The 25,682-nt window shown below is 44.7% G+C and overlaps 1 protein-coding gene across 1 annotated transcript; it reads right to left on the minus strand.

The window, feature by feature from the left end:
• Window positions 1-5,306: 5,306 nt before the first annotated feature.
• Window positions 5,307-25,682, minus strand: SERPINC1 (serpin family C member 1). Its single transcript, XM_008696498.2, has 7 exons — window positions 24,946-25,682; window positions 22,651-23,020; window positions 22,129-22,344; window positions 21,133-21,270; window positions 19,112-19,502; window positions 18,037-18,101; window positions 5,307-15,102 (listed from the first exon to the last, which is right to left on the minus strand). Exons 1-7 carry the CDS (start codon window positions 24,984-24,986, stop codon window positions 14,926-14,928), a joined length of 1,398 nt encoding a protein of 465 aa, XP_008694720.2. The 5' UTR covers window positions 24,987-25,682; the 3' UTR covers window positions 5,307-14,925.

Below are 25,682 nucleotides of genomic sequence, written 5' to 3' on the forward strand. Positions count from 1 at the left end.
TTCTTAATCCAGCACTGAGAGAAAAAATTTACCAAACATGTAGAGTTTTAGATGCCCTGTCTCGCATTCGGGAATAAAGGAGGATTAGTAAGGGGTGCGGGCAAGGCTATGCTTACAGTGCAAACAGAAATGAGAAAAATCCATACCTTCTCCTGATTGATCATTAATGTTTTAAGAGTATTTAAATATGCAGTGGTTTAAGCAGTTATTTTGGTGCAGAGGCATAGATGATTGTAAAAGAGATCTGGGGCGGGGCTGGTCATGTCTGCCCTGGTGAGCCATTTGTGAGAATGTTAGTAGCATGCTCCCCTTCTGAGAATGCTTTGTGGTATGTGGAAAGGTGGGTAGAAAAGAATGGCATTTCTTTGATGATAGGAAGTTAGAGTGCAGAGAGTAACTCATAAGCAATCTGCAAATTGTACATACACATAAAGCCACTCCATGTCACTAGAGAGTGGTGGTTTTCTCTTCCGGAAGAACGTAGAAATGCGTCTTTTAATAGGAATGTAATGATGCTACTGTTTGGTAAGAGCCTACCCTTACATCATCTGTCCAAGCCATCTTTTGTCTGTTGTCTTTCAGAGACATAGACTAGGGCATTCTCCTCTTTAGTTGGGCAACAGCATGATAGGGCCATGTTAGGGACCAGCTATGCTCTGTGGCATAGAAGTGGACTTGAAATTAGACTAAAATCTTTAGGGAAACCTTTGAGCTGGTCATCAGCGCTGTCCGTGGACAGATTTTGCCATTACCGAATAGGCAGAAAGGTGAGAAGCACAGAATATGGTGCTGTCGACGGAGCTTTTAAGCCTACCAAAAAAACGTTAAGTCCATCCTACTTTTGAGAAGTAGTATGCTGGAAAGTTCTTTATGCTTTGTTAGTTTCTTAGATTTTCTGTGAGAAAATAGAGCTTTTTTAAACTATTACCAAATTGCGAAGGTGACGTGCAGTAATCTTCGTCAAGAGAAGCTTCGCAGCATTTGTCGTTACCCCAGCCAGGATTAGCAACAAACCTTTGACACGAAGTAGGGACTGTTCAGTAGATTTGGAAATGCTGGCAGTGTGTGGTGGGTTCCCTTCCCTTTTCATTCACTTGTCATAGGTTCTTGCTGTATTGATACTGTGAATAGAGTGCTACCCGGTCTTCTGGGACCACAGCAGCACAATCACGTTTGCTGGTTCTCGCCTCTTAATTGGCCTAGCCCAGAGCCGTGAAATTCATGAACATTCAAGCCAGGCTAGCTTTTAAACAAATTAAAGTTTCTGAAAGCAATTTCCATGTTAGCCAGAAAAGATATTATTATTCTAAATAACTATCCAAGATTCTTATCCAGGTTCACTGTGATATTGTCCTAGTTCTTAGCTAACATCACTGTAGGGTCATAGGAGTTAGTAGTGTTCTATCGACATTAATGAATAGCTGTATTGGTGTGTGCACAGAGGATACCTCTCTTAAGGATGTACTAAATGGACTTTAGCTAATGCCGAAAACTCATTACCAAATCTTAACTTGCACATGTCACCTTGTGAAGGGAACTGCATTAGCAGTGAGAGCTAAATCATCATTAAGTACTTTAATGCCATGAAATAGCAAACACTGGGACTGTTTTCATTCGTTGAGTGGCACTTAATAGCAAAGGAGCTATCGAATATTCTCAGCAAAAGAGAGATGTCAGTATATTAATCTGTTTTCATTCTAAGAGGTACCTTTTATTCTCTCTGAACTCTGATGCCAGTATATAAATATAGCATTGGCATGAACAGGAACACTGTACTTAGGCAGAAAGGCTCTTTCTAATGACTTGTTCTCTCTTTACTCAGAACCATATTTACCTCTGAACCGAGTTGAGTTTTATTTTATGTAATTTGCCAACTACCCCCAAGCCATCATTGTACCAGACGGTTAAATCTAATCCTGAATAAGTTAAAATAAGTTTGTTCCTAAAAGATAAGGATTGGAAAAGAAGGGAGATAGCAGTTGAGGAAAGTTTTCTTGTTATTTTGTTTTTTGGTATTTTTAAATGTTTCCAGTTCCCTCTATATCAGTGAAACAGTTTCCAAAGATGTTGTGAGGATAGAAATAAACCATTCTCCTCCCACCTTCATAGCTGAAATCTGGCCTTGGTTGGAAGGGGTCGGAAGGAAGAGTGAAATAGTGAACTTCATCCTTAGCTGAGTAGTCTCTGGTCAAGAAATAACTTTAAAAAAATTTTAGCTGTTACTTGACACTAACTTCATTTCTTCTAACTAGTAAAAATTATATTTTGTTTGACTGGAAGATCTAATTTAAAGAAATAAAAACAACAGGTAATGGAAAGGAAATTAAATCGAACAAAGACAGCAGTCTTCTTAATCCTGGTGAAAGGCATTTAATCAGGAAGGGGCTGGAATCCTGGAAGTTTTTCTCTCTTCAGATCCAACAGACAGGTGGTTTGTTGTTTGGTTTTTTGGGGTTTTTTTTGTTTTTGTTTTTTTTCTCTTCCTCCACCACTCTTCTTCTAATCTACTTACTGGTTTAAGGCATAACAGAGAGGTCTTTATTGAACTCATCTTTGAAAACGGGGCTCTTTACCTTTGCCGTTTGGGCAAGGGTGCACAATATTGAAGTATTTTAGTTGCTGAGACTTAGAAAAGGGACACCAAGCTATTAAGTCAGGTAAACCCCTGGGTTTGAGAGGTTGCCCCTTAGCAAAGAATATTCCTAGACTTCCTGAATTAGATCAGGGTTCAGCCGACTGCGGCCCGCAGGGCCCAATCCTGAGGCCATCTGTTTGTCTAAAGAAAGTGATGGTAGAATGGGGCCACACCTGTTCTTCAGGTATTGTTCCTACTGTGATGGCGAGGTCGAGTGCTTGGGACTCAGACCACATGACCAGCAAAGCCCAAACATGTACTGTTTGTCGCTTGACAGAAAAGTTTGCTAACTCCAGAATTAGGTTTGAAAGAATGACCCCCAAATTTGTCACTTCTGCCCTTTTGTCTTTTTAATAGTTTGGTTGAGGTTTTAAATTCATGTTGCCATGTATGCATCAGTTTTTTGAAAGAGCTTGCCATCTTTTTCTAGATCTTTTTCTCGTAACCCTCTTTGTGTTCCTTCTTAATGATTCCCATTGCTTTAAAAGCATTTAGAATAGCCTTATGATCTGTCCTTGCTTTAAAGGTGCAGGCAGATTAAAGTTTAGGATGGTAGTTACAGATGTAACAAAGTAATTTAAAAAATAATTCCCATGCATAATAACGTAGGATTAAATGAGTACCATGTTTACATAAAATACTGTAAAAAAGAAATTAATGTTTTTATAAGTTTTGCCATTCCTCTGAGATCACTTGAACTGATTTGCATAATGATGGCAAGAATGAATTTTCTCCCATTAGTATTAAAACTTAACTTCTGTTATGAATAAGTGGTTTGATTCTTACCCAAAATACTGTCTTTCTAGATTGGAAACCTCTACCGTTTCCCTGTACTACAAATCTTCATTTTCATTTCTTCAAACTCACTCTGTTCCATGTGGAGTAGTAGAAAGCCAAATCTTCTTCCCTTCATTTCTTTTTCCAGTGAATGTTTTAAAACATAATGAAATCTCAGAGGATTTCAAATTCCTCTTAGACCCATCTTACAATTTCTGTTACTGTCATTTTTCTAAATATATACTGGGCCATTGTTTATTTGCTCTCTGTTCCTTCTTACTGCTCAAATAGATTTTTTTATGCAAGATGTGCAAAAAATGGAAAATGTTAGGATAATTATAAACAGAATTCCTTGTAAGAGGAGAGTATAATTGTTCCCCATATGGAAACCATGCATAGACTTCTGAGTTAAATTTATCAGGACGGAATGTTCTAGGCCATGCTGACACAATGCAGTGAATTAGATTCGTACTTTGTTGTCAGCTCAACCAACACATACCAAGTTCAGATGAGTGACCTAACCTCCAGTACAGCACCTCTCTACTAGACATTTTATTCTTAAAGTTCCCTTTTTCTAAGTTGATATCAGTAAGTTTTATATGATATGTCCTATGAGTAATAGATAATCCAGACCTGTAAAGTTCCAGAATATTTGCCTCGGTTTGAACTGCCTTGTCTTAGAAGCACTTAGAGTAATCCAGGGCTCTTGAGATTTTGGAGTGTTGCTTTTCTGATTAATTTGGGATTCTGATTAATCTGGGATATAGAACTTGTGAAAGCAATTGAATTTAAAGAGCCTGAAGAACCATCTGCCTCCAGGTCCACGTGAGGTCTAGGGAGTAGTTGTCATTTCTACGTGAATGCATTGAAAACAGTGTTGTTCGCTCAGCGTTGTGATTTCTTTGATAATTACCAGTCTTATGTTTTGCCTTCTTTGCTTTCTAGAGTCTGTTTCTCTGTTTTCAGTCTTCTTATTTTAGGTAGTGCTTTTCCCAGGACCGGTCTTTTCACTTTGCAGTAAGTAGGTTTTCTTGCTCAGGACAAGCCAGAGTTGGATATTATGAGTCCTTTCAAACACCTGACTTAGTTACATTCCAAAGGATGTAATTACTGACAGCAGCAGTGGTATCAAAACCTGGAAGATATGTTTTCTCGTATAGGCAGACTACCTTCTCCCTCAACTGCGAGGAACAGCAGTGACTTAAAAGGCAATTATTACTTGGAATGTACAGTGTCTTCACAGAGTCCATACGTGAATAAATTTCTTCTCTCACATCTTCCCCACTATCTCTATAACAAAGACTTCCCATCTTGATACAGTTAAGGGCTGGCTCACTCATTTAAACGACAGAGCTAAGTTACAAAGGCAGAGCAGTTCAAGAAAAAGAAAACTCTTCTAATGCTTCTTTCATGTCTACTTAGTCCTGTTGAGGAGGCTAGAATTCACCATCCAGTTAAGGGAGAAATATGGGCAGCATCTTACATGGACAACAGCACAGTTTAATATACTGTGAATCTTAGAACCTGAATTAATCGGTAAGGCCAAAAGTCAGAGTTTCTTGTGGGAAAATGTTTCCTATTCTGTGAAATCACTTATCTTAAGTGATAAGTAGCATACAGGAAAATCTGTTCCATAAAGTAAATATTAAGTATTTTTTGGTACCAGGTCGTGTGCTTGGAATTTATATAACAAAATTGATTGTAGACCTAGTGTAGATGTGGCTTCCTGTACTTGAGAGTCCTGAGTCCACTTGGTTGGAGTCTGGATGTATGCTTTTTAAACGCCTGCACTTTTCACCACAGAGATCAAAGAGAAGGGGACAGAATTGACTGTACGAAGTGCTTTAGTGGTGTAATCACAGTTAGTCCTCAGAATAATCCTGTGAGGTAATAAGGGTAGAACTAAAGATAGTTGAATTGTTTTGACTGCTTACTGCGTGCCAGGCACAGAGCCATGTGTTTCGCATTGGTTAACTCGCCTAGTCCTTACGGCAGGCCCATTAGGGTAGACACTGTTATGCTTGTCACTTTAGAGAGGGAGAAACTGAGGCACAGAGAGGTTGACCCAGGCAGTCTGACACTAGAGTTGACACTCTACCAGACTGTGTTGCCTTTAAGAGGTGTAATTATGCCACATTTTATAGATGAAGAAACTGAGGAGCCCAGAGTTACACAATGAAGACATTGCAGACCCAGTATTTTCCAATCTGCTTCCAAAGCCCAGACTCTCTCCACTACATCATATTGACTCTGTTTACTTATAAAGAGTTGGGGTGAACTAGAATAAACAATAGCCAGTAACAGTACTGCTTTCAGTGAATTTTTAACTCAAGAAAGCATGATTGGAAGATTTCTTCAAAAGATAATGTCTCTGAGGAGATGTTGAATGGTGAATATTTTCTGGAGGTATTGCCCATTGTTTCAGGAGTCGCCCATTTGATAGGTCTGATTGTGAATCAGTTCAAGTTACCACCAAGGCAAAAACCCAAAGATAGCATTCCCATATATCCAGTTTTGTAACAAACTGCCCTAAACCACAGTGACCTAAAACAACAATTTTCTATATCTTGCGAGGTTGTGAATCAGAAATTCAGGAAAGGCTCATCTAGGCAATTCTCTTGTCCCTGTGGTGATGACTGAGGCCACCTGGTAGTATTCAGCAGGTGGTGGGACTGGTCTGCGGTGTCCACACTGATCTCACATGCCTGACACCTTGAGGGAGGGCTAGAAGATGGGGCTCAGCAGGCCTCCTCTTGCCCTCTGGAGTCTCAGGGTCTTTCCATGTGGTGTCTCCATTGGGGCAGTCAGACTTACTGAATGGCAGCTCAGGCCTCTAAGAGGCTGGGCAGAAGGTGCCAGGCCTTCTAAGGCCAGGCTTAGAGCTATCATAGAGTCACCACTGGACACCGTTGGTCAGAGGAGGCACTGGTCAGCCCAGATTCAAGGAGAGAGGAAATACCTTACCACTTGATGGCATGTGCGTCAAGGATTTGGGACCACTTTCATCTGTTGTAGGTAGCATTAGGTTATTGATTTTTCCAGTGTTCGTTCATTTGGGTTAGTTGTTTGTGCCATAGAAACCACTTATCATGTCTACCATGGGTCAGTCACGGAGCTAGAAGGAGAATGAGACAAATACCCGGAACAGGTTTCATTAGCTACCCACCCCCTGAGTTTCATTTATCTTAGAGCAAAATTTCCATTTCATTTTTCTTTTGTTCCAAGTTCCAAGTTGTGAGCATTTGGTTGTTTTTGTTTTTTTCTGTGAAGCTACAGTAACCGTACATACTGAGCCAGAAGTACTCCAGAGGGAGTAAAAAGCTTGCTGTTACAGAAGCTTATTTGTTAGAGATGTCAGCTGTATTTAAGTTTACAAATAGGCAAAAACTCCTGTGGTATGGAAAATTCATACGGCTACTAAATCTCTTTCAACGGGAGTTTCTATTGAGTGGCTGCATGGATCATATTGTTGAGGTAAATGAAAGCTTTGCCTGCACTACCCTAGTCCCACCTTTCCTGCCAGCACACCACCCCAGGTTTTGTTCTGTGCTAGAAGATGAACAAGTTCATCCCATTTTTATCACCTTTCATATGGGAAAATTCATTGCTCAATTTAATATGTTGTTAATCCTTTAAAATTAGCAGTTGCTGTCAACCTGTCATCTAAACTAACAGATCATCGAACTGTTAGGATTTTTGTCAGATTTAGGGTGCTTTATTTAAACTCCTGCTGGCTTATACTAGTTAGACTCTTGCTGTGACAGAAGAAATATGGGCAGAGAATAAATTCTGCTCTAGAAATGATCATCCCAAGGCAATATGCTTTGTAAGAGAAGAAAGATTTGGGATTCTCTCTTCATTCCATGGGCAGTGGGTACCTGGAGAATTAGCTGTGGGGGCTTCTTGCTGGTCATCCGCAGGTATCAGAGAGTGAAGAGGTCTGTGTTCCTTAGGTCAGGCCTCAGGAATTGCAGATACAGGAAAGGGTACTCGGGGCTGAAGGCTTAATCTAGGGCTCTACAAAATGCTGGGAAGGGGAGAAGACTTTGGCATTTGTAGTTGGACAGCCAGGAATAAAATGAGGCATTTAGGCATCAAGATTAGATTTTATCATATAAGGATTGGGGCAAATTTCAATGAATATGAACAAACGCGCCTTAACATTTTCTTTTTGATCCACATTTCCACTCTGATGTACCTCAAAGTCTGCTTTTTGTGACAGAAGCTTTGAAACTATATTCCCAGGGAAAGAAAAATCTTATGGTGATCTATGGCGAAGTCTCTCGTTCTGTATGGGATAGTTCTTTGGGCCCTTCTCTAGATCCTCTGTGACGCTCATGTTTGAAATCCTCTGCTGGTGGCATGAGGAGGAAGTGCTGTGGTCTTAATTTGCAGAAGAGAACAGAGTCAGAAGAAAGGGAACCTGTAGGCTGAGAAGGTACCGAGTCTTTCCAGCGTCTCAGGCCGGTCACAGCGCCCTGCAGGAGTAGAGATTCCTTAGGGCTCAGATTTCTGCTCGTAGCTCCATCTTAAAGCAGATGTTCGTGACCTATTTGAAGATGATCTACTGAGTTTCCTATAAAGTAATAGAGGCCTCACGGTAGTGGTTCTCTGAGAACCACAGCAGAAACAGAGTTACAACACCGGGAGCAAAGCTTAAAATGTGCGTCCTCTGGAAGCCGAGACGCTCAAGCAGGGGCCACTGAGAGTGTGGCTGAATTCTACGTCTAGAACAGCTATCAGTCAGATAGCAGAGATATTTAGGATTTATATGGTATTTCTAATATTTTTACAAAAAATGATTTTAAATCATGTAACTTGAAGTTTTAAAAAAAATGAGCCTGTTTTCTTTTTGGAAAACTGGCCCAATAAAAATAACACTAGTATAACTCAATTGTATATGCATGTGCATTGAACACAGAGTGGTGTACTAAACATAGTTCATGCAAATAACTTTTGTGGGAAGTTTGGCTATTTTCATAATACCTTTTTTCATAAATGTATGTTTATAAATATATTTACTCATCCGCTATGACCTTGGTAGCATTAGAAGTATTCGTTAGCTGTATCCTTGATTCTAAACAATCAAATTCTTGACATAGTAGGCTATGAGAGCTTTTTGTTGCTTTGTATTTTGGCTAAGAAAATTATTTCTTGCACTTTCTATTTATAAAGATGTTATAACACATTGCACCCACTTAGTGTAGCTGTTGTTTAGAGACAAAAAGATGTAGGTGTTAAAGTGAAATGTGTGTTTAAAAAATCCTGGCATAAGGGGGGACCTCAAAATAACAAAGTTGGCTTGCATCTACCTGAGAAGAGCTGGGGTTTCATATCAAATTGAGAGTGAAAGGAGCTGTTGGGGTAGGCGTGCTGTTGCTGCAAGTTGCAATTTTATTGTGAGTTGCCAGCTCTGTGTGTGTGTGTGTGTGTGTGCGCGCGCGAGTGAGTGAAAGGTGTCTGATGAAGGCAGATAAATCAATGTAGAATAGTCTACCTCCCACTGAAGACTGAGCATCTTCCAAGATTGCCCTGTAGCCCTCCGGGCAGGAAGCGGCGTTCCTCAGCCACTGTCCGCCTCGTCCTCTTGTACTCGCTTCAGCTCCTCTACCTCTGAGCACTTGGCTGAAGAAAGAGTGTGTTTTCGTAGCAGGTGAAGGAAAGCCAGACACACAGTCTAGAGGTTGCAGTGTCCCAGTTCTCCTGGTCACGTACAGATGTTGCTCCTTAGCTCCGGTGTCCAAATCAAACGGTGTCAGAATGCTTCGGGTTACTGCTTTTATCTGCCGGCTTCTGTTTGGCAAGAGTAGCCAGTGCATGTTTTTTTTTTTAAGTTTTTTTTAAAAGTTTTTTTGAAGATGCACCAAACTCCTTTTAATGATGTGAAAATTCTGTTTGACTCCTGAGCTGTTTTTTTGTTAATTGCCATTTGTAGTCCATGACTGGGGGGCCAGATGCTTAACCGTATTTTCCCGATGCTGAGCCTTCTGCCAGTATCTTGACACAGAGGGATGCGTGACAGGGGATTTGGGATGACTTGTTTTGCTTTTAGTCAGTCCAAAGAGATATTCCTGTTTTTAATGCCTGTGCTGTTACAGTAGTCAACATGGCCTTGCTTGAGTGTTGTGTCAGAAAATTGAGTTTCAGTAATAAACTGCCACGAGGCACACCACCTAATCTTTAAATCTGGTTGTGACACTCAGCTGACTTACTGTTTGGGGCGCTGGTACACTGAGCCATGTCCAGTTACCTACATTTTGAACACACGTTCTAGGTTAGGAAGGACTCTTGGCCCTGCCACAGATCTCCTGTGGCCCCTTCCACCTGTTCATTCTCAGGCACTGGCTGGTTTTAACATCTAAACAGGAATTCTCAGGTTAGGAGTGAGAATGAGAGAATGATCTATTTTCACATGTTTAGAGGTTGGCCTCTGTGTTTAGGTACTAGCTGGTTAAATATTTGCTTCCCTCGTGACTGGGAAGGGCAAGCGATGATTCATGTGAAATTCCAAATAATGAGACAGGCATTACTCTTAGGTGAGCCCTGATATATTCACCTCTGCCTGAATACAGCATGAGTCCTGGAGGGAGATGAGGCGGGAGATCATGTGAGTCTACTCACCACAGCTCCTGTTTCTCTTCCTTTCTTTTCTCTCTCTCTCTCTCTCTCTCTCTCTCTCTCTCTCTGTGTGTGTGTGTGTGTGTGTGTGTTTCTTAAAGCACAGGGACAGGACCCCTGGGCACCAGGAAAGAGCTGCCCAGCTATTGTTATTCTAACTGTAGAATAATTGTCAGCCTATAAGCCATGCTAATATCCTAGACTCAGGAATTAACTCCTGCTTAGGAAACTTCTTCCCTCTGGCTTATCTTTTTGTGCCAAGTCTGTTCTAGGCCTGTCCCCAGCTGTTTTGCTATAACACATACTTAAGTGCAGACTTACCTAAATCCGAAATTTACTGTTGGCAGTGTGACCTGTTACAGCCAAAGTGATTTACTTAAAAACAAAGCAAAAAAGTGAGAAATGCCTAGGTCATGTCTTTGGGGCACATATTAAATCTATGAATCTGAGAGGAAGCATGGAGTCTTACCTTTCTTCCCTCTGGCTTGAGTGAACACTGCCCTGAATGCTTTTTATTACAGGATCAGTTGACCTAAGCCAGTAGTTTTCTATCTTGGCTGCATATTAGAATCACCTGGGGCATGTCAAAAATGACTGTTGCCAGGGGCCCCCACCAGACACGCATGTTGAACTGGTCTGCTGTGCAGCTTGGGCTTTAAAGGCTCCCCAGATGATTCTCGTGGGCAGCCAAGGTTGAGAGTCACTGGCCAGGTAATCTTGAGTGGTCTTCAGCAGGATAACCTCAATCTGGTTCTTTTTGTGTCCTAAGATACCTTCATTGATACCCCAGCATGGCTCTGAGTTTAAAGTGGGCCAAGGCCCAGGTGGTAAAATGGATCATCCATTTGTCATCAAAGCAATTCTGGAGAGAGATGTCGCCATCCATCCAGTTTCGTCTCTATACCAAATACAAGGTGTGAATAAGTAAGCAAAACAGATTTTCAAAGTCTGGTCTCTAGAATCCTCGTTTCTTTGCATATGTGATTTGAGTGGAGATTTCTCAATTCTCCTAGCTAAAATAGAGCGCTCGAACTTATTAAAAGGGCCAAGCCCAACCCACCTAGGATGATTTCTATTTATAAAATAAACAGGAAGCATTATTAAAGTTAATGGAAAAAGAGAAGGATCCTTCCTGGGGGTGATGGTGATACATTTCATTATTTGTCTCTTAGACTGTCTTCTAAGTGGGATTTCGATGTAAAGTGACTTTCACTTTTCCTTGGGTTTTTTGTTTGTTTTTGGGGTTTTTTTGTTTGTTTGTTTTTGTGAATGAAATGCACTAGCTAAGGCTTAAATATTTCTGAATTTTACATGAAATGTGAAATGAGTCATTTTATTATCTTTATTACAGGATGTCAGAGACCTAACCTAGTAATTCCTAAAGGAGGTTCCATATCTTTCTTTCTTCCCACCCAGGCAGTAAAAATGCCTGTCCGTGGCAACTTCACACATGGTCATGGGAAGGGGAGAACTGTATGGTACCTTAAAAGTGAGACACACCCCCCCCTCCACCCCATTCAAACTGACTAGCTACCAAGTGATTTCTCATCCATGATAGAAATTTTTGTTTAAGAGCAAGTTCAGATATAGCAGTCTCTTTTCTGAGAGAATTCTGGGTACCATAGAAATGTTCATTCATATATTCCCTACAATAATTGATACTTTACATTTCAAATACATGGTGTGTTCAAGAAGAAAAATCGATTAGAAGGAAAGATTGGCCAGTGCAGAGAACTGAAGTAACATCAGGCTATGAAATTTCATTAAAGTAACGCGGAGGCCTGGCTACTTACATCGCATGTAAATGCTGCAATGTCTTTTAGAGACAATGCCTCCAATGCCTTAGAAAATTTATGAAGGCTTCTTGATATGGGGTGGAATAGAAAAACAGTAGCCTTTGGGACTTGCACGCATCCAGAGAGTAGCGTGTTAGCGTTTCAGACTGAGGAGGATTGTGGAGTACTGTGAAGCATTGTTGAACTTTATGCAAATCACACTGCACTGGATTTTATGATTCCTGGGGGGAGTGGGGGAGTAGACGAGGAGAATAGGGAAGTAATGGTACAAAATATATAAACTTGTTCTATATTTTAAGCAAGGAATGAGACAAATCCCCTATCAGGAATTCTCTGTCAGGACTGTGAAGCTCAGTCAAGTTCTCTGCCCTACTGGATTGGTTTCCTGATTGCTCTTCAACCTCTAAGGAGTCCTTTCTGAACGTTTGATTACAGTTTCGCCACCCTCCCCGGCCCCCTACTCAGCAAAAGAAAAACATTCCCGAACTACAGAAATGTGTTCTGTCTCAGTCCATCACCTTTTTATCTGCTCTGGTCTGTGTTCACAGTTTTAGCCCGTTGCGTTATTTTGTGATCTAAGGGCAGAACTTGAAGAGATCTGCCCATTCAGGAAGGAACCGAAGGCCTCTCCTTTATGAAATCTTAAAACCAGAACTCTCCATCTTCGGCATGTCAGCATAAGTGAGTAAAGGGAGAAGTACATTTGGAAGCGCACTTAGATTTCCTGGCATCCTCCACTCACACTGCCCCCGAGAGGAGAAGAGAAGGCTGAGGGTTCAAAGATAGAAAAGTCAAGGTAGCTGAAATGTGGTTTCCTTCAGATGGACATGGTCTGAAAGAAATCTGTCCACCTGTTCTCTATGGTGCTTATATGGTGGGTGACAGCTGTCCCCCATCTACCTGTCCCTGGCACTGTGCCTTCCCACTGGTCACTGTGAAAAGCAGATCACACTGGACTCAGAGGCCAGAACCCAGGACCATTTTCCCCTTCTCATCTTGAGCCCATCACTTCTTCATACAGCTAATAATGTAGCATTTACTTCTCTTTGGAAAACTCTTGGGTTTGTCCCCCAAGAAATAAAGGATTTCAAGGAAAATAGTCAGAAAATAAGATTCTGGTGGTAGCTATCAAATAAAGAGATTATAGGACAATTTCTCTTCCCCTCAGCTGATGCCCCGTCTTCCTGCGTTTTTTAAAGGCTACCATGATATTTGTAAGCGACAAACTTAGGTAACATTTTTTCACAACTTGCTAATCAAAGATTCATATTAAAACAGACAATCAATTTCTAAAATGTTGTTATCCCTGAAAGGGAATGAGGTAGAATTTTAAACTATAAGAACCTACCAGTCTGTTTTTTCCCTTTGAAAAAACAAACATTTGAGGTTTGTGTCTTTCATCTGAAGCTATTACACCATTAATAGAGATGCCTCAGAAAAGTCAGTGAGCCAGGCGAGCGGTCCTCCACCCCCGAGGGTGCTGGCCTGGGTCCGTGCATCTTATTTCCTTAGAGAATATCTGTTTTTATTATGACCTTAATTATAAATACCTATATATAGGAATAGGATTTTCTCTCACCCCACCCTCTTTTAATCATTGTCACTTAAGTGTAAACCGCACCTCCCCTCACCCCCCTTTTACTGAACAAATGCACTTTAATTCCTAAGGAGAGTGGCTGTTCCTGGCCCTGAAGCCAGATTACTTCAGGAGGAGAGTTGAGGAGGGAGAACTCCTGCCAGACCCTGTGAAATGAACCAAATTCCTTAATGTCAACACACAAACCCCACCCATTTTTAAGCTGTCCCCAACACCCTGCCAAAGGGAAAACAGAAACAACCAAAATGAAGTTTAAAATGCCTACCCTGATTGTAGAAGTTTCCCTGGGGAAAATACCCAATATTAAGTTATTTTCTCAGCTACCAAACTGTCAGAAACTTCTAGATTGTTTTGTGGGAGGCTGAGATTTCTTTAAGCAAGAAGTCAAGTAAAAGAGGCTATAAGATATGATTCTGATTTGTGTCATTTCTAAATATTAGATTTGTTCTCTCCCTTAATTTGACAGGTGTTCTCAGTCTCTCCTCCTGTAGATTCTGTCCTTCCCCTGATGACAAGCCAATAGTACTTGGTGGGGTTGCATGTCTCCTAGAGCCCCAGAAACCCTGTCGTGTCGGGGGCGGGGGGAGGGCAGGAGGGCGGGCGAGACTGGGGTTGGGGGAGGGAGATTCAGAAAAAGAGTGAAGATATGGGTTTATATAAACATATTTAAAGCAGTTTAGCAAAAGCTTTCTCGTTGAACAGCTTTAAGAACAATGTGAATGAAATCTTAGCAACTTGGTTAGTAATTTGAAAAGTCTATTAATGTATACTTGAAATTCTGTTTGTATAAAAATACATTTTCCTCTTTATTTTAACACTGTGTAAAAGAACATTATGCATGTGAGTGGTTTGAGAATTAAATTGTTTAATACTCAGATTTGACTATCTGGTTTTTCTGTATATAGAAATTAATTCTTTTACAATTTTTGGATTTTTTTTTTTTTTTTTTTTTTTTTTTTTTTTTTTTTTTTTTTTTTAGTATGATGGGAATACTGACATTTCGGGCTCCCCCTGCCCTTTCGGGATGCTTACCAACCTACCATCTTTCAGGACTCAGCTGTAACGTATTCCTTCCATTACTTTCTTTTCCTTTTAAGATTTTATTTCTTTATTTTAAGAGAGAGCATGTGCGCAAGCGAGCATGGGGATGGGGGAAGTGGAGGGAGAGGGAGAAGTGGACTCTGCCAGGTGCAGAGCCCTACGTGGGCCTCGGGGCTCGGTCTCATGACCCTCACCTAAGCTGAAATCAAGAGTTGGAGGCTTACCCGACTGAGCCACCCAGGCTCCCCACTCCTTCACTTTCTTGACCCAGGTGTGCTCACTGGTAGAGAACAACTGGTCAAGCACTCGCTTGACCAAATGCCCACTAGCATCTCCATCCATATCTCCTGTCCTTGTCTTCATTTCATGGGGCAAAACCCATTCATAATTGGGAGTAGTTGTGTTTATTTTTACTTGTATCACAAACCAAAATAGGAAGAGGTGCAAAAAATAAGAAAACTTCAGTTATCACAAGGGTTGGCTACTCTGCCCATGAAGATAATAGTGTTCAGAGCAACTTCCCTTATAAGAACGAGGAAGGGCCTGTTGGCCTTGAAGGTCACCTTGTTGGGGTTCAGCGAACGGCCAGCAATCCCAATGGCAGTACTTGCCGCTGCCTCACTGCCTTCCTCATTGACCTGCAGACCAGACAGGAAACACAGAGCCTGCATTAGTTCCTCTGCAGTTCACTGGACACGGTAAAAACCCACAGACGCAGCAGTTCCTCAAAATGCTATTTGTTTTCCAGGGGAAAGTACACTTGGGTCAGGTTGCGTTCCCACCAGAACCTGACTTTTATGCCTTCTTTCATCCAGTGAATATTGATGTAAGCACTTGGGTTCCTCCAAGCCCTGTGCTGGGTGAGAGCAAGGATTCCATTCCGAGAACTCCTGAGCCAGGAACGTAGACATACACGAGGCGGTCTCGTGTCTGGCTTGCACCGTGGTATGGGGCATTGCAAGAGGGTTATTTTGTACCAGATGCTAAAAGAGATTTTGACTCAAGATTAGAACTCTAGAGCTGAGATAGTTTCACTCTTGGAGCATCAAGATCCCCGACAGAACTACCCCAAGCAGCCGCTCAGGACATTGGGCCTATGAAAAGACCAGGGTCCTCTGGCTGAATGAGGTGAGTATTTTTGGAGTAATAGTCTGACACAAGTTATACTTGCTGATAAGCAGAATTGCCAGAGAGAGACCTTCAGAAAATTTTTCTTGGGGACCCAGAATATCACCAAAACTCTGTCCCTGCTTCTTAATGAAAGCACTTCAGATCCCTGAGCTTTGGGGAGCTGGTTGAAGACAATTCTCTCCCTGTCACTCTTCTTCCCTGCTTCCTCACCGTCCTATGCCCCATCTCCCCATGCTTTTCATGGTCATTCAGGACTGGGTTTGTGAGCAGACTGGAGCTTTTGCAAGACAGGATCATCTTATTCAAATCAGATACTGGCTTCTAATGGCTTCCCAGGAGATCTACATCAGTTGGAGTCCAGTATATTGGGTTCCCAAGGTTCTCAAGGAAAACAACTTTGATCCAAGAGCTATGGAGAAACCTTGTGCCATTGTTTAGTGGGCTAAGAGGGATAAAGTGAATCCAAACCTCTGCTTCTTCCTAACGGTAACTCAAAGACCTCAAGGTGTCTAAGGTGACTTCTTCTATTTAGGGTCCTTAGAGGAGGATTTTTCAATCATAGTTAAAATACTGAGGACATAGCCTCCCTCGCAGTCTTCCTAAGTGTACTTCCCTTCATAATCCATATGGAAGAGGGTGTCAGTAGTGGCATGTGTACTTCCAAAACCATTAATCCAGTACTTTTGTAAAATCCCTAGGTCTGGTCTCAGTACCTTTAAGATACAGCCCTCTGCTCTTGCTGTTGTCCTACAGGTCACTGACATCTGTGGTCCTATAGATTATATCCCCACATTGAGGATTTCGGCACCTAGCTCATAGCCTTTCTGTCCACCCTAACTCCTGCTATCATTTGATGCAGACAATTAAAATATCCTGGTAGGAGACCCAGTCAACACCCTAACCTCCCCTTCCTTTCATCTTGTGAACCCCAATGAGCATTACCCTCACCCTACCTAAGCAAACCAGTCTCATGGCCATGCCTTGAACTAGCCATCTCTCAGACTTGTTCTACCTTTGAAATTATAATAATGACACCATCCTCTCAGACTATAACCTTTTTTTTTTCAAGCTATTGCGTTTCCTCACTCTTATGACAATTATTCTGCCTTCCTTCTGTCCTTCGATCCTTCCACTTTCCTCCTAACTACGTTTTCTCACTGAGCTTGGACTCTGCCACTATATTTACTAGCACCATGCTCTGAAACCTTTCTCCTTTGACCATAACCTTCTTTCTTTGTGGTTTCCTCAATCCTGTGACCATCTCTGACAGTGGCTATCTCCTTTTCCTCATAGCCCAGTTCCCCCAGAAAACAGTGCTTCCCAAACCTGGTTGTGGATTAAAATCTGAGGAGCTCTGTAAATATGCTGATTCTCAGGCCCCATCCTGGATTCTCGAAGACTCAAGCTTCCCACTTAACTAGTGCTACTGGTCCATAGTTCAGTATTTGTTTGAGAACCAGAATTTCTACAGGCTTTAATATAGCTATTACTCTAGTAAAGGGTTCCATGGGCACCTGAGTTGGGGAAACACTAGGTTAAGCAACATATTTAAGTTTCTATTTTAATTCCAGTGAGTTAACAGTGTTATATTAGGTTCAGGTATACAATACAGTGATTGAACAATTGCATACATTACCCAGTGCTCCTCACAACAAAGTGAACTCCTTAATCCCCACCACCTATTTCACCCATTGCCCCCACCCACCTCCCCTCCAATAGGTTAAACAATATTGAACCGGTTTTTTCACTGTGGACCTTAGACGCCAAAATGCCAGCGTGCATTGTTTATTTCCCAAGAGGAGGATATACATTTATTTCACCACCAAACTGTTTTTGCAGCATAGTCTAGAGTTCTGCTTCTTTGGAACACACTTTAGGACATGATCCACTCTCATCGGCTCCCCTTCTTCACCCTCCATTTGCTCTTCACCTGTTACAATCAGGCCTGTGCCCCTACTGTTCTGTCTAAATTCCTTAGGGAATGGTAACCTGTGGTCAGTTTTCAATCTTGTTACTTTCTGTTTCCTTAAAACTCCTCCCTGGGTTTCTGTGAGCACCTACTCTCCTGGTTCTCCTCCTCTGAATCCCTTCTCCGTGGCCTTTGTTGTCTTTTCCTGTGTCACCCTCCCCTAAATGTTCGACCTGCTTCAGGAGAAGTGGCGGGAGGGAGGGTGGAACAATGGGACCATGAGGCCTTCAGGGGAGGGCTCTCTTGCAGAGCCTCGTGGAGGAGGGGGCTACAGATCTGGGGTTTGAGGGACACTGGAAACATGCCTTTTTCCACAGTTGTGTCCTGCTGTTCACGCACCTGCTGTAAGACCATAGACGCAGTGGAGCAAGAACTTGGATCTCCAGGAACTCAGTTATAAATCACATGAGATACTGATATACTGAAAAATGAAGCGACAGCATAAGAAGAGAGCAAAGAAAGGTGTACCCACCTCAAGAAAGGCCTTATGGAATGCATCTGAGACATAGAGGTCGCTCCGGCCTTCTGCGATTATACCTAGAAGGAAGACCAGAAAAGGTTCTGTGGAATGGGAGAAAGTCGGCTTCAACCCACAGAAAGGAATTCAGTTTGAATTAAGAGGTCCTTTGGGGCTATTTTTGCAAAATAAAAATCCTGAACCCTGGCCTAATGATACTCCCTAAATAAATAATATTAAAAAGAATAAAGTTCTTTAGGCTTTTTCAGCCTGGATCCTGTGAATTTAATCTCACACATCAGCTCTTGGAGGGGGCAGGTGACTCTGTTCTTAAAGAAAAACTCCCACTCCACCTAGTAGGAATGTCTTTCTTTTCGGTCTGACAACGTTTTCAAGAGAGAAGTTGGTTAGACCTAGTTTAATTTTTTTTTCACCTTTATTTATTTAAGTAGTCTCTACACCCGATGTGGGGCTCAAACTCATGACTCCAAGATCAAGAGTCACATGCTCTTCCCCCGAGCCAGCCAGGGGCCCCTGGTTAGACCTCGTTTATAGGCAGCCTATTAAAGGTAAATTCAATTTCCTGACATTGTAAACTTCTCTTGTAAAAAGATATTTTAATGCATATTTTTGAAGGATGGTAGATTGTCGGACCCAAGACCACTATTGCTGAAGTCTCACAGCTACGGAAGGTTGGCCGCATCTGCTGTCCGAGTGACTTTAGGGGAACTCATGAGCCCTTTGGAATATCGAGCTGTTTAACATCAGCGATGCCTATTTCGTGGGACCAAGATGTCCCCAGCTCTGAATCACATCTCTGCTTTGAGTTCTGATGTCTTTTCATGATCTCCCCCTGGTCTCATCCCACACTTCAGTTACAGTCTCATTCCAGGGCCAGCTGCGCTCCTGGAGATCCGGGCGCCAACTGCCCGGGATACAGAAGAGAAGCCAGACCCCAGGACGGAAGGGTTAGCAGTAGAACCCTCGCTCTACTCCTGACCCGTTGCTCTTTTCCCCAATTCTTTCTCCTTTGCTCAGACCACCTGGGGGGGGGGGGCAGAGGGAAGAGACCCGCCCTTCCGAGGCTCACCTGGGAGCCGGGACTTGTCGGGGTTGAACAGGTCGACGAGGCCCATGTCCTGCAGCTGCTCCTTGACGCTGAAGCTGTCCTCGATGCGGAAGTGGGGCATGTGCACCACCAGCAGCGTCTCCGTCGTGTCATCCAGCCACTCCTGCAGCATCTCCGGGGTGAGCTCCTGCTCCACCTTGGCCAGGCGCTTCTCAGGCTTGGGCAGGATGAGCACCATGGTGATGTCATCGCCCTTGAAGGGCAGCTCGAGCACCTGGGTGCCTTCTGCCACTCGCCGGTAGCGGAACTTGCCTTCCTGGTACATCATGGAAGCCGAACACGACTCCCCGTCGGCCTTGTAGAACAGCTCCTTCCTTGTGTTCTCGGGGCTGAACTTGGACTTCCACAGCCCCTGGGAGGAGACAGCAGGGGGGAGAATCACCACGAGACCTAGCCCCTCCGTAGGCGAACACTGACGTGGGAAATAGTCACATGATTTTATCACGCTCACGTGTAGGCAGAACGAGCAGGAGGACAGATCACAGGGCTCTACGTGAACAGGTTTACAATGACTACGGCAGGGTGATGGGATTATGAGTGTTTTTTTCTGTGAACTTTTCTGTATTTCCCAGATTTTCGGCAGTGGCTGTTTATTGGCTTTATAACTAGAAAAATAAAAACTAAAACCGAGAACAACCTACTGGCCTCTTCACAAGCGTCTTTTTGAGTTTAAATTGAATTGCCTTTTGCTTTCCGCCTGCCACCCACCTCTTTCTCAAGGGCCATCCTCCAAAATGCTGGCCTCCGCCCGCGAGAAATAAAGGCCAGACACTGATAATAACCCAGGGGGTTGTTTCGGAGCCCTGCCCGGCAGAGGGTGAATCCTGGCTAACTTCTGCTCACAGACGGAGGGACCCTGGGATACAAGCCATCCCTTCGAAATTTCTGAGTTGTAATTACCATTCCTTGTCCTATTCTGGCTGGTTGATTTGGGGACAAGTCATTTAACTCTTTGAGTGGTGGGTCACTTACTCAGGCCCCTCAGGAAGCCCGTGAGGGAGGTGTATCATTATTCCCACTTTATACATGCAGCATTTGAGGCATAGAAAGTTCTCCGGGACTCACCTGAGATCACAGAGCAGGAATGGAAGAGGCAGGATTTAAACTAAGTAATCTTTCTGAGAGGCCCAAGGTCTCGTTGATGATATTATGAGAATAAAGAGGGCTAATAAACAGCAAAGTGTTCTGTAAACTGTAAAGGGCAATACACATTGGGTAACTACAACCTTCTCCACTCTGGGGGAGAGGGAGGCCCCAGGAGCCAGAGTGGCTGGCACAGCGGTGACTGGCTCAACTCCTGGGCTCTGTGCAGGAGTAAGGGGTAAAGAGCACAACCCAGGATGGGCAAATGTGCCCCAGTTCCCCCCATCTTAAACCTGTGGCCCTCCTATCAATGGTCTGTTTATTCCCAGTACCCTCCCCCTCATTCTCCTTCCTACATGTCTCAAGTTGAAACAGCCTTTAGAAACTCTCAACTCTGAGAAAGACAAAGCCATCCACACAGTCAAATCACAGGAACTCTGCAAAATTTGGAGTGAGCCTGGCACCTGGAGGTTCAGAAGCTTCAGGCAAGGGGAACTTTGAGTCACTGTTGAAGCTGCTCCAGATTACGGAGAAAAATCTCATGACCGAGGACTGTCAACGGAGTTTATCTTGCTGTTCCAGATTTCAAAATGGAGTAAACTGGATAGCAACAATTGTCACACGTGTATGAGAGTTCATCCCAGACCATACTTTGCAGCCGTGCATGCTAAGTTTGTGAGTGTGTACGCTCTTCCTTGGGCCCAGAGACATGACCAGGCCCTCCTGGACTTCAGACCAGCAGCCATGGCCCTAGACGCAGTCCTAGATTCTCAGTAAATTTGTATTTCTGCCCAGGCCATGCATGGACCATTTCGCAGAGAGGACCTATCTAATGCCTAATGGTGTGAAAGCAGGTGAGGTGAAGGACAAGAGGAAGTCCTCTGGGCGATTTTGAATACCTTGAAGTAAATGGTGTTGACCAGCACCAGGACCGTGAACGGGTTGATGGCATCCTGGGGCACGACATCAGTGATACGCCCTTCGGTCTTATTGGATACCCATTTGTTGATGATCATTCTGGACTGCTCTGCATTTTCCTGAGGAGAATAGGAAACAAATCTACCCACCTGTGCTTTCAGTGGGCTTCTCCACTTCCCCACGCAGCATTTCATTTTATTCACCAGCCCCTTGCCCTCTCCCACCATTTCCCACTCTGCCCCAGACTGGGGAGAACTTACATATCTAGTATAAAGCTATGAATCATCCAGATGGTTAGTGAATTAGTAGTTAGATTAATAAATTAGATGTTAGTAAAATTAACAGAAGAGAGAGAAATAAAGAGAAACAGAAATAAGGGAACAGAAAAGAAGAAAACGGTCTGGGAAAAATAAAACAAAATGTTATTTTTTTGGACATGTCCAGAAGCTAGTGAGTTATGCAGGGGTGAGGGGCAGAAGGATGCTCATGTGATCCAAAAAAAAAAAAAAAAGAGAGAGAGAGAGAAATGCTGATTGAATAAAGCCAACAGACTTCTTTGTTGCAAGGCTTCTCAGAAAACTTCATAGGCTTGGGTGCCTCACGAATCTCCAAGAGGAGAACACGGCATGCACCATACACCAGTTTTATTTGACCACGGTAACTTTTAAAAATTAAATAAGGTGTCTTGTAGGACTGGCATCTCCAGAGCCCTTTTCGGTCTTGGTGGACAAGAAGAATTTCTTTATACAACTTTCTCAGAGCAGCAGCTACAACCTAAGCCATAGACACCACTGATGTCTGGGGTTTCAAGCAAGCAGATCTATTCCAGGGGTTCTGACTTCCAGTCCCTCCCCACCCCCAACCTGCCTTCAACCAGCAGAGCCGCGTTCTTGGATCCTGGATCCTGCTTCTCTACCTTCTCTGCCTCTGAGGGAAGACGAAGAACTCTGCGCCCTGGGACGACATCTGCGACTCACCTTGAAGTCCAGGGGCTGGAGCTTGGCTCCGTACACCGCCTCGCTGATGTCCTGGTACGTCTCATTGAAGGTGAGGGATTTGTCTCCAAAGAGGCGGTTGGCCGATATTAACTCGGAGGATTTGTTGACTTTTCGATAGAGTCGGCAGTTCAGTTTGGCAAAGAAAAAGTGCACCTGGTCAGATGTCTTCTCGGAGATGGTATCGAACTTAAAAACCTGTGGAAGCCGAAAGACAGTGGTGGAGAAGCCTGGCTAACGCGGTGGGGAGCACAGTGCTGGTCAGTCCCTGACCAACAGCCACCCCGTCGAGGGGCTCCTCCAAGAGCAGCCCCCGACACAGCACGAGCGCTCCGCTCACGTCTCGTACGTGCACACACGGATGCAAGGAGAGGAAAGGGTAAGCAGGAGACGCCACAAAGAGCGGGGGGACCGCCTAACGTCTCTCCGGGGCTCTAGCCCAACGCACAGGTGGTTTTGCTGGCGACCAGGAACGAGGCTAGGCGGAAGGGCTTCGGACTCTACCTCCATCAGCTGCCTGAGGGTGTTGTCGCAGGCACCCAGCTTGGTCATCGCGAAAGCTGTGGAGATACTCAGGGGCGAGAGGAAAATGTTGTCGTTGTCATTCTTGGAGTCCGCCAGGTGCTGGTAGAAGGCGGTGGCGAAACGGGAATTGGCTCTGGACAGTTCCCAGACCCGCCGGTTGGTGGCCTCGGGGACCTTCTGCTCTGCGCCCTCGTCCTCCACGGCCTTCTTCTCTGCGGACCGGTAGATGCACATGGGGTTCACGGGAATGTCCCGAGGCTTGGCCGTGCAGATGTCCTCCACGGGGCTCCAGTGACAGGTCACACAGCCCCAGAGGCCAATGAGCAGCAAGGACAGAAGATATACCCTCCTAGAGGGGGGCAGAAAGCTGCGTTAAGCTTGCTGGGACAGCCGCTCTCCCGCCGCCCGTCGCAGACCTGCCCCGGTCAAGCACCGGCTTTTCCAGCGCAGCCGGCGTGGCCGGGAGGCGGGCCCCAAGCCTCGCAGAGCGCAAGGGCCCAGCACAGGTCCAGTCGTGGACTCCCGGCACGTGGATAGTTCTACTGGCCTGGACATAGGTTGAAATTAAAATCGACTGTCGAAGCAACCGATGGTTCTAAAGCATCGCGGGCCCAAGGCTGGAAGACACAAAGCACGCGCAGCTCCGGAGTGCGAGCCGGACATGCGCACAGGAAACACAGGCGGGCGCTTGGGCGCCGGCGCGGACGTAGGGCAGGAGGAGGCGCCGTTTACAGAGGCTGCTGAGGAGAGGCCCGCTGGGTGTGAGAGGGCTGGAGACTGGAGTGATGCCGCAGACGTTTCAGTCAGACCACGGGGGTCAGAAGGGCTGAGCAGGGCGAAGCCTCACCTGAGTGCCACAGCCTCCCCGGGCCTCCAACTCCAGCCCTACCCCCCCGCGGAGCTCCACACGGACCGTGTGCGGGACAACGCCCCCCGGATGGCCTGAAGATTCCTTAGTGACCACATTGTCCTTGTAAGTCCCCCCCACCCGCCTGCTTCTCCCCCTCCATCCTCCGGCTCAGCAAATGGGAGCCTCCCGCCGGCGGACATCCAAGCCAGGCCCCGGGGAGCCCCCCTGGATTCCTCCCGTTCTCCCGCATTGGTCAGAGCCTGGCTTCAGAGAACTGTGTGTCCTGCCCTCATCATTTCCCTGCCCGGGAATTTTAATGCTTCCAACACGGGTTCACCAAAAACAAATGAAATTAATCTCACTTTTTAAAAAAACGAGATCATGCTACTGGCAAGTGAGGAGAACGGCAACACTCAGGCCCACCCAGAGAAAATCTCTTGTAGTATTTTTGTGCAACGACAGGGTGGGCCGGGAGCTTGCTCGGCGGGCTTGGGAGTCCGTGTGGATACTGACGCTTCTCAGTTGCCCCCTGGCAGAAACAGACAGGCACGCAGTGCGGCATGGGCTCGCTGAGGTGGTCTGCGGGCCAGTGTCGGGCCGGCTGGAAGCTGGGGGCAACTGAGGGGTGCTCGGCTCCTTGTGTGAAGTGAGGCCAGCTCTGCAGCCCTTCAAGAACAGAGGCACGGGGTGGGAGAGAAGCAGAGACACCCGGGGAGATATAGAAGGCACAGTGAAGAAGCAGAGAGAGAGAGAGAGAGAACCTTCCTTGCCAGTCATCTCCCCATCTTGCTTGCCTTTAGTTTCCGTTTCTGTCCCTCAGCTACATTTGGAAATACGAGTGGAGGCTGAGGGGAATCTGGGAGTGTTGTTCATGGGGAGAAGAAAAACCAAGATGGTGGTTCACAGCCTCATTGTAGCCTCCCAAAACAACCCGTGTCAAGAAGGGCATACGTGTGGTGTCGAGGGAGGAGGGGACCTCACTGTGAGGCAAGGCAACAGGGCTGCTGTCCTTTAGTCAAAGGTCACTGAGATCTTGGAGCGGGGGCAATTGAGTGGAAGGAGAAGCAAAAAGGGAGTTAGGAGAGTCTCACAGGTTGAAATTTCCCTCTTTTCAGCTGTATGGCAGGCCCGGGAATTTGCGTTGGAGTGTCTCCTGGGCTGCTGTGGGGGCTGGTGCTGGCACAGCACCTCTACTCGGGGAAGACATCCCCTTTGTTTCTTGGGCTAAGAACCCAAGGTGTGGCTTACCCCAAGAGAGCGTGGGAGGGAGGGCGCTTGGATGATGTCCTCCAAACACATCTTTTATTGTAACTACCAGGGAGAGGGCCTGGTTTTCTCTAAGTTGTCGAGGCCATCCTCGGGAGAACTTCGAAGGTCAAAAAACCCAATGAGGGCATGCAAAAGAGAAAACTTGCCTCTCTTACCTTTTTCCAGCAGCTACAGTTCCTATCCCATTGGAAAACATGGTTGCTAATCTTCCACAGGGCCAGCCGGGTGGAGATAGTGTGTTCTGAGGCAATCGCTCTGAAAACTGGTTCTTTCCTCTAAATCTGACTGAGGTTCCAGAAGCTGAGGTGGGGGAGGGAGCTGGTGACGAGGGGAAAACTGAGGTCAAAGGCTGATGACCAGCTTCCAGGGTTAAGCAAAGTGTAGAGCCCAGTGTTGTTTAATTAGTAGAGAAGTTTTAAAGTTCAGTCAGGTCGAGGGAAGGCAAGGCCCACCTCTCTTAGCAATATTCCCTAACTCTCTTCTTTATAGAAGAGTAAAAGGAGGACCTGTTCTCAAATTCAAACTTGGTCAGAAAATGCCTGACTGAGAACTTTCTCTTCAAGATTCTTTTTTCTTGGTTAACCAAACCAGGAGGTAGAAAATAGGTGAATGTAACTAGCCAGGTTGAATATCCAGAAATTTCTAGCTTTCTCTCTGCTCAGCTCAATATGCTCTCTTTCACAGCTCTCTTTTGGGGGAGAGAGAGAGAGTCCGTAATATCTAGTCAGAGGAGAGTATTCTGAAACAAGGTACTACCTTCATTAAGGCTTCTAAGGCCCAACGTGTCCACAAACCAGACCAGGACACACAGGGGAGGAACTGATCCCACTAGGGGATCAGGAGACAAATATGGGGCAAGTAAAAAAATACATGCTACTTCTGAAATATTTTT

Source organism: Ursus maritimus, unplaced genomic scaffold, assembly GCF_017311325.1.
Source record: "Ursus maritimus isolate PB19 unplaced genomic scaffold, ASM1731132v1 scaffold_2, whole genome shotgun sequence".
Taxonomy (NCBI): domain Eukaryota; kingdom Metazoa; phylum Chordata; class Mammalia; order Carnivora; family Ursidae; genus Ursus; species Ursus maritimus.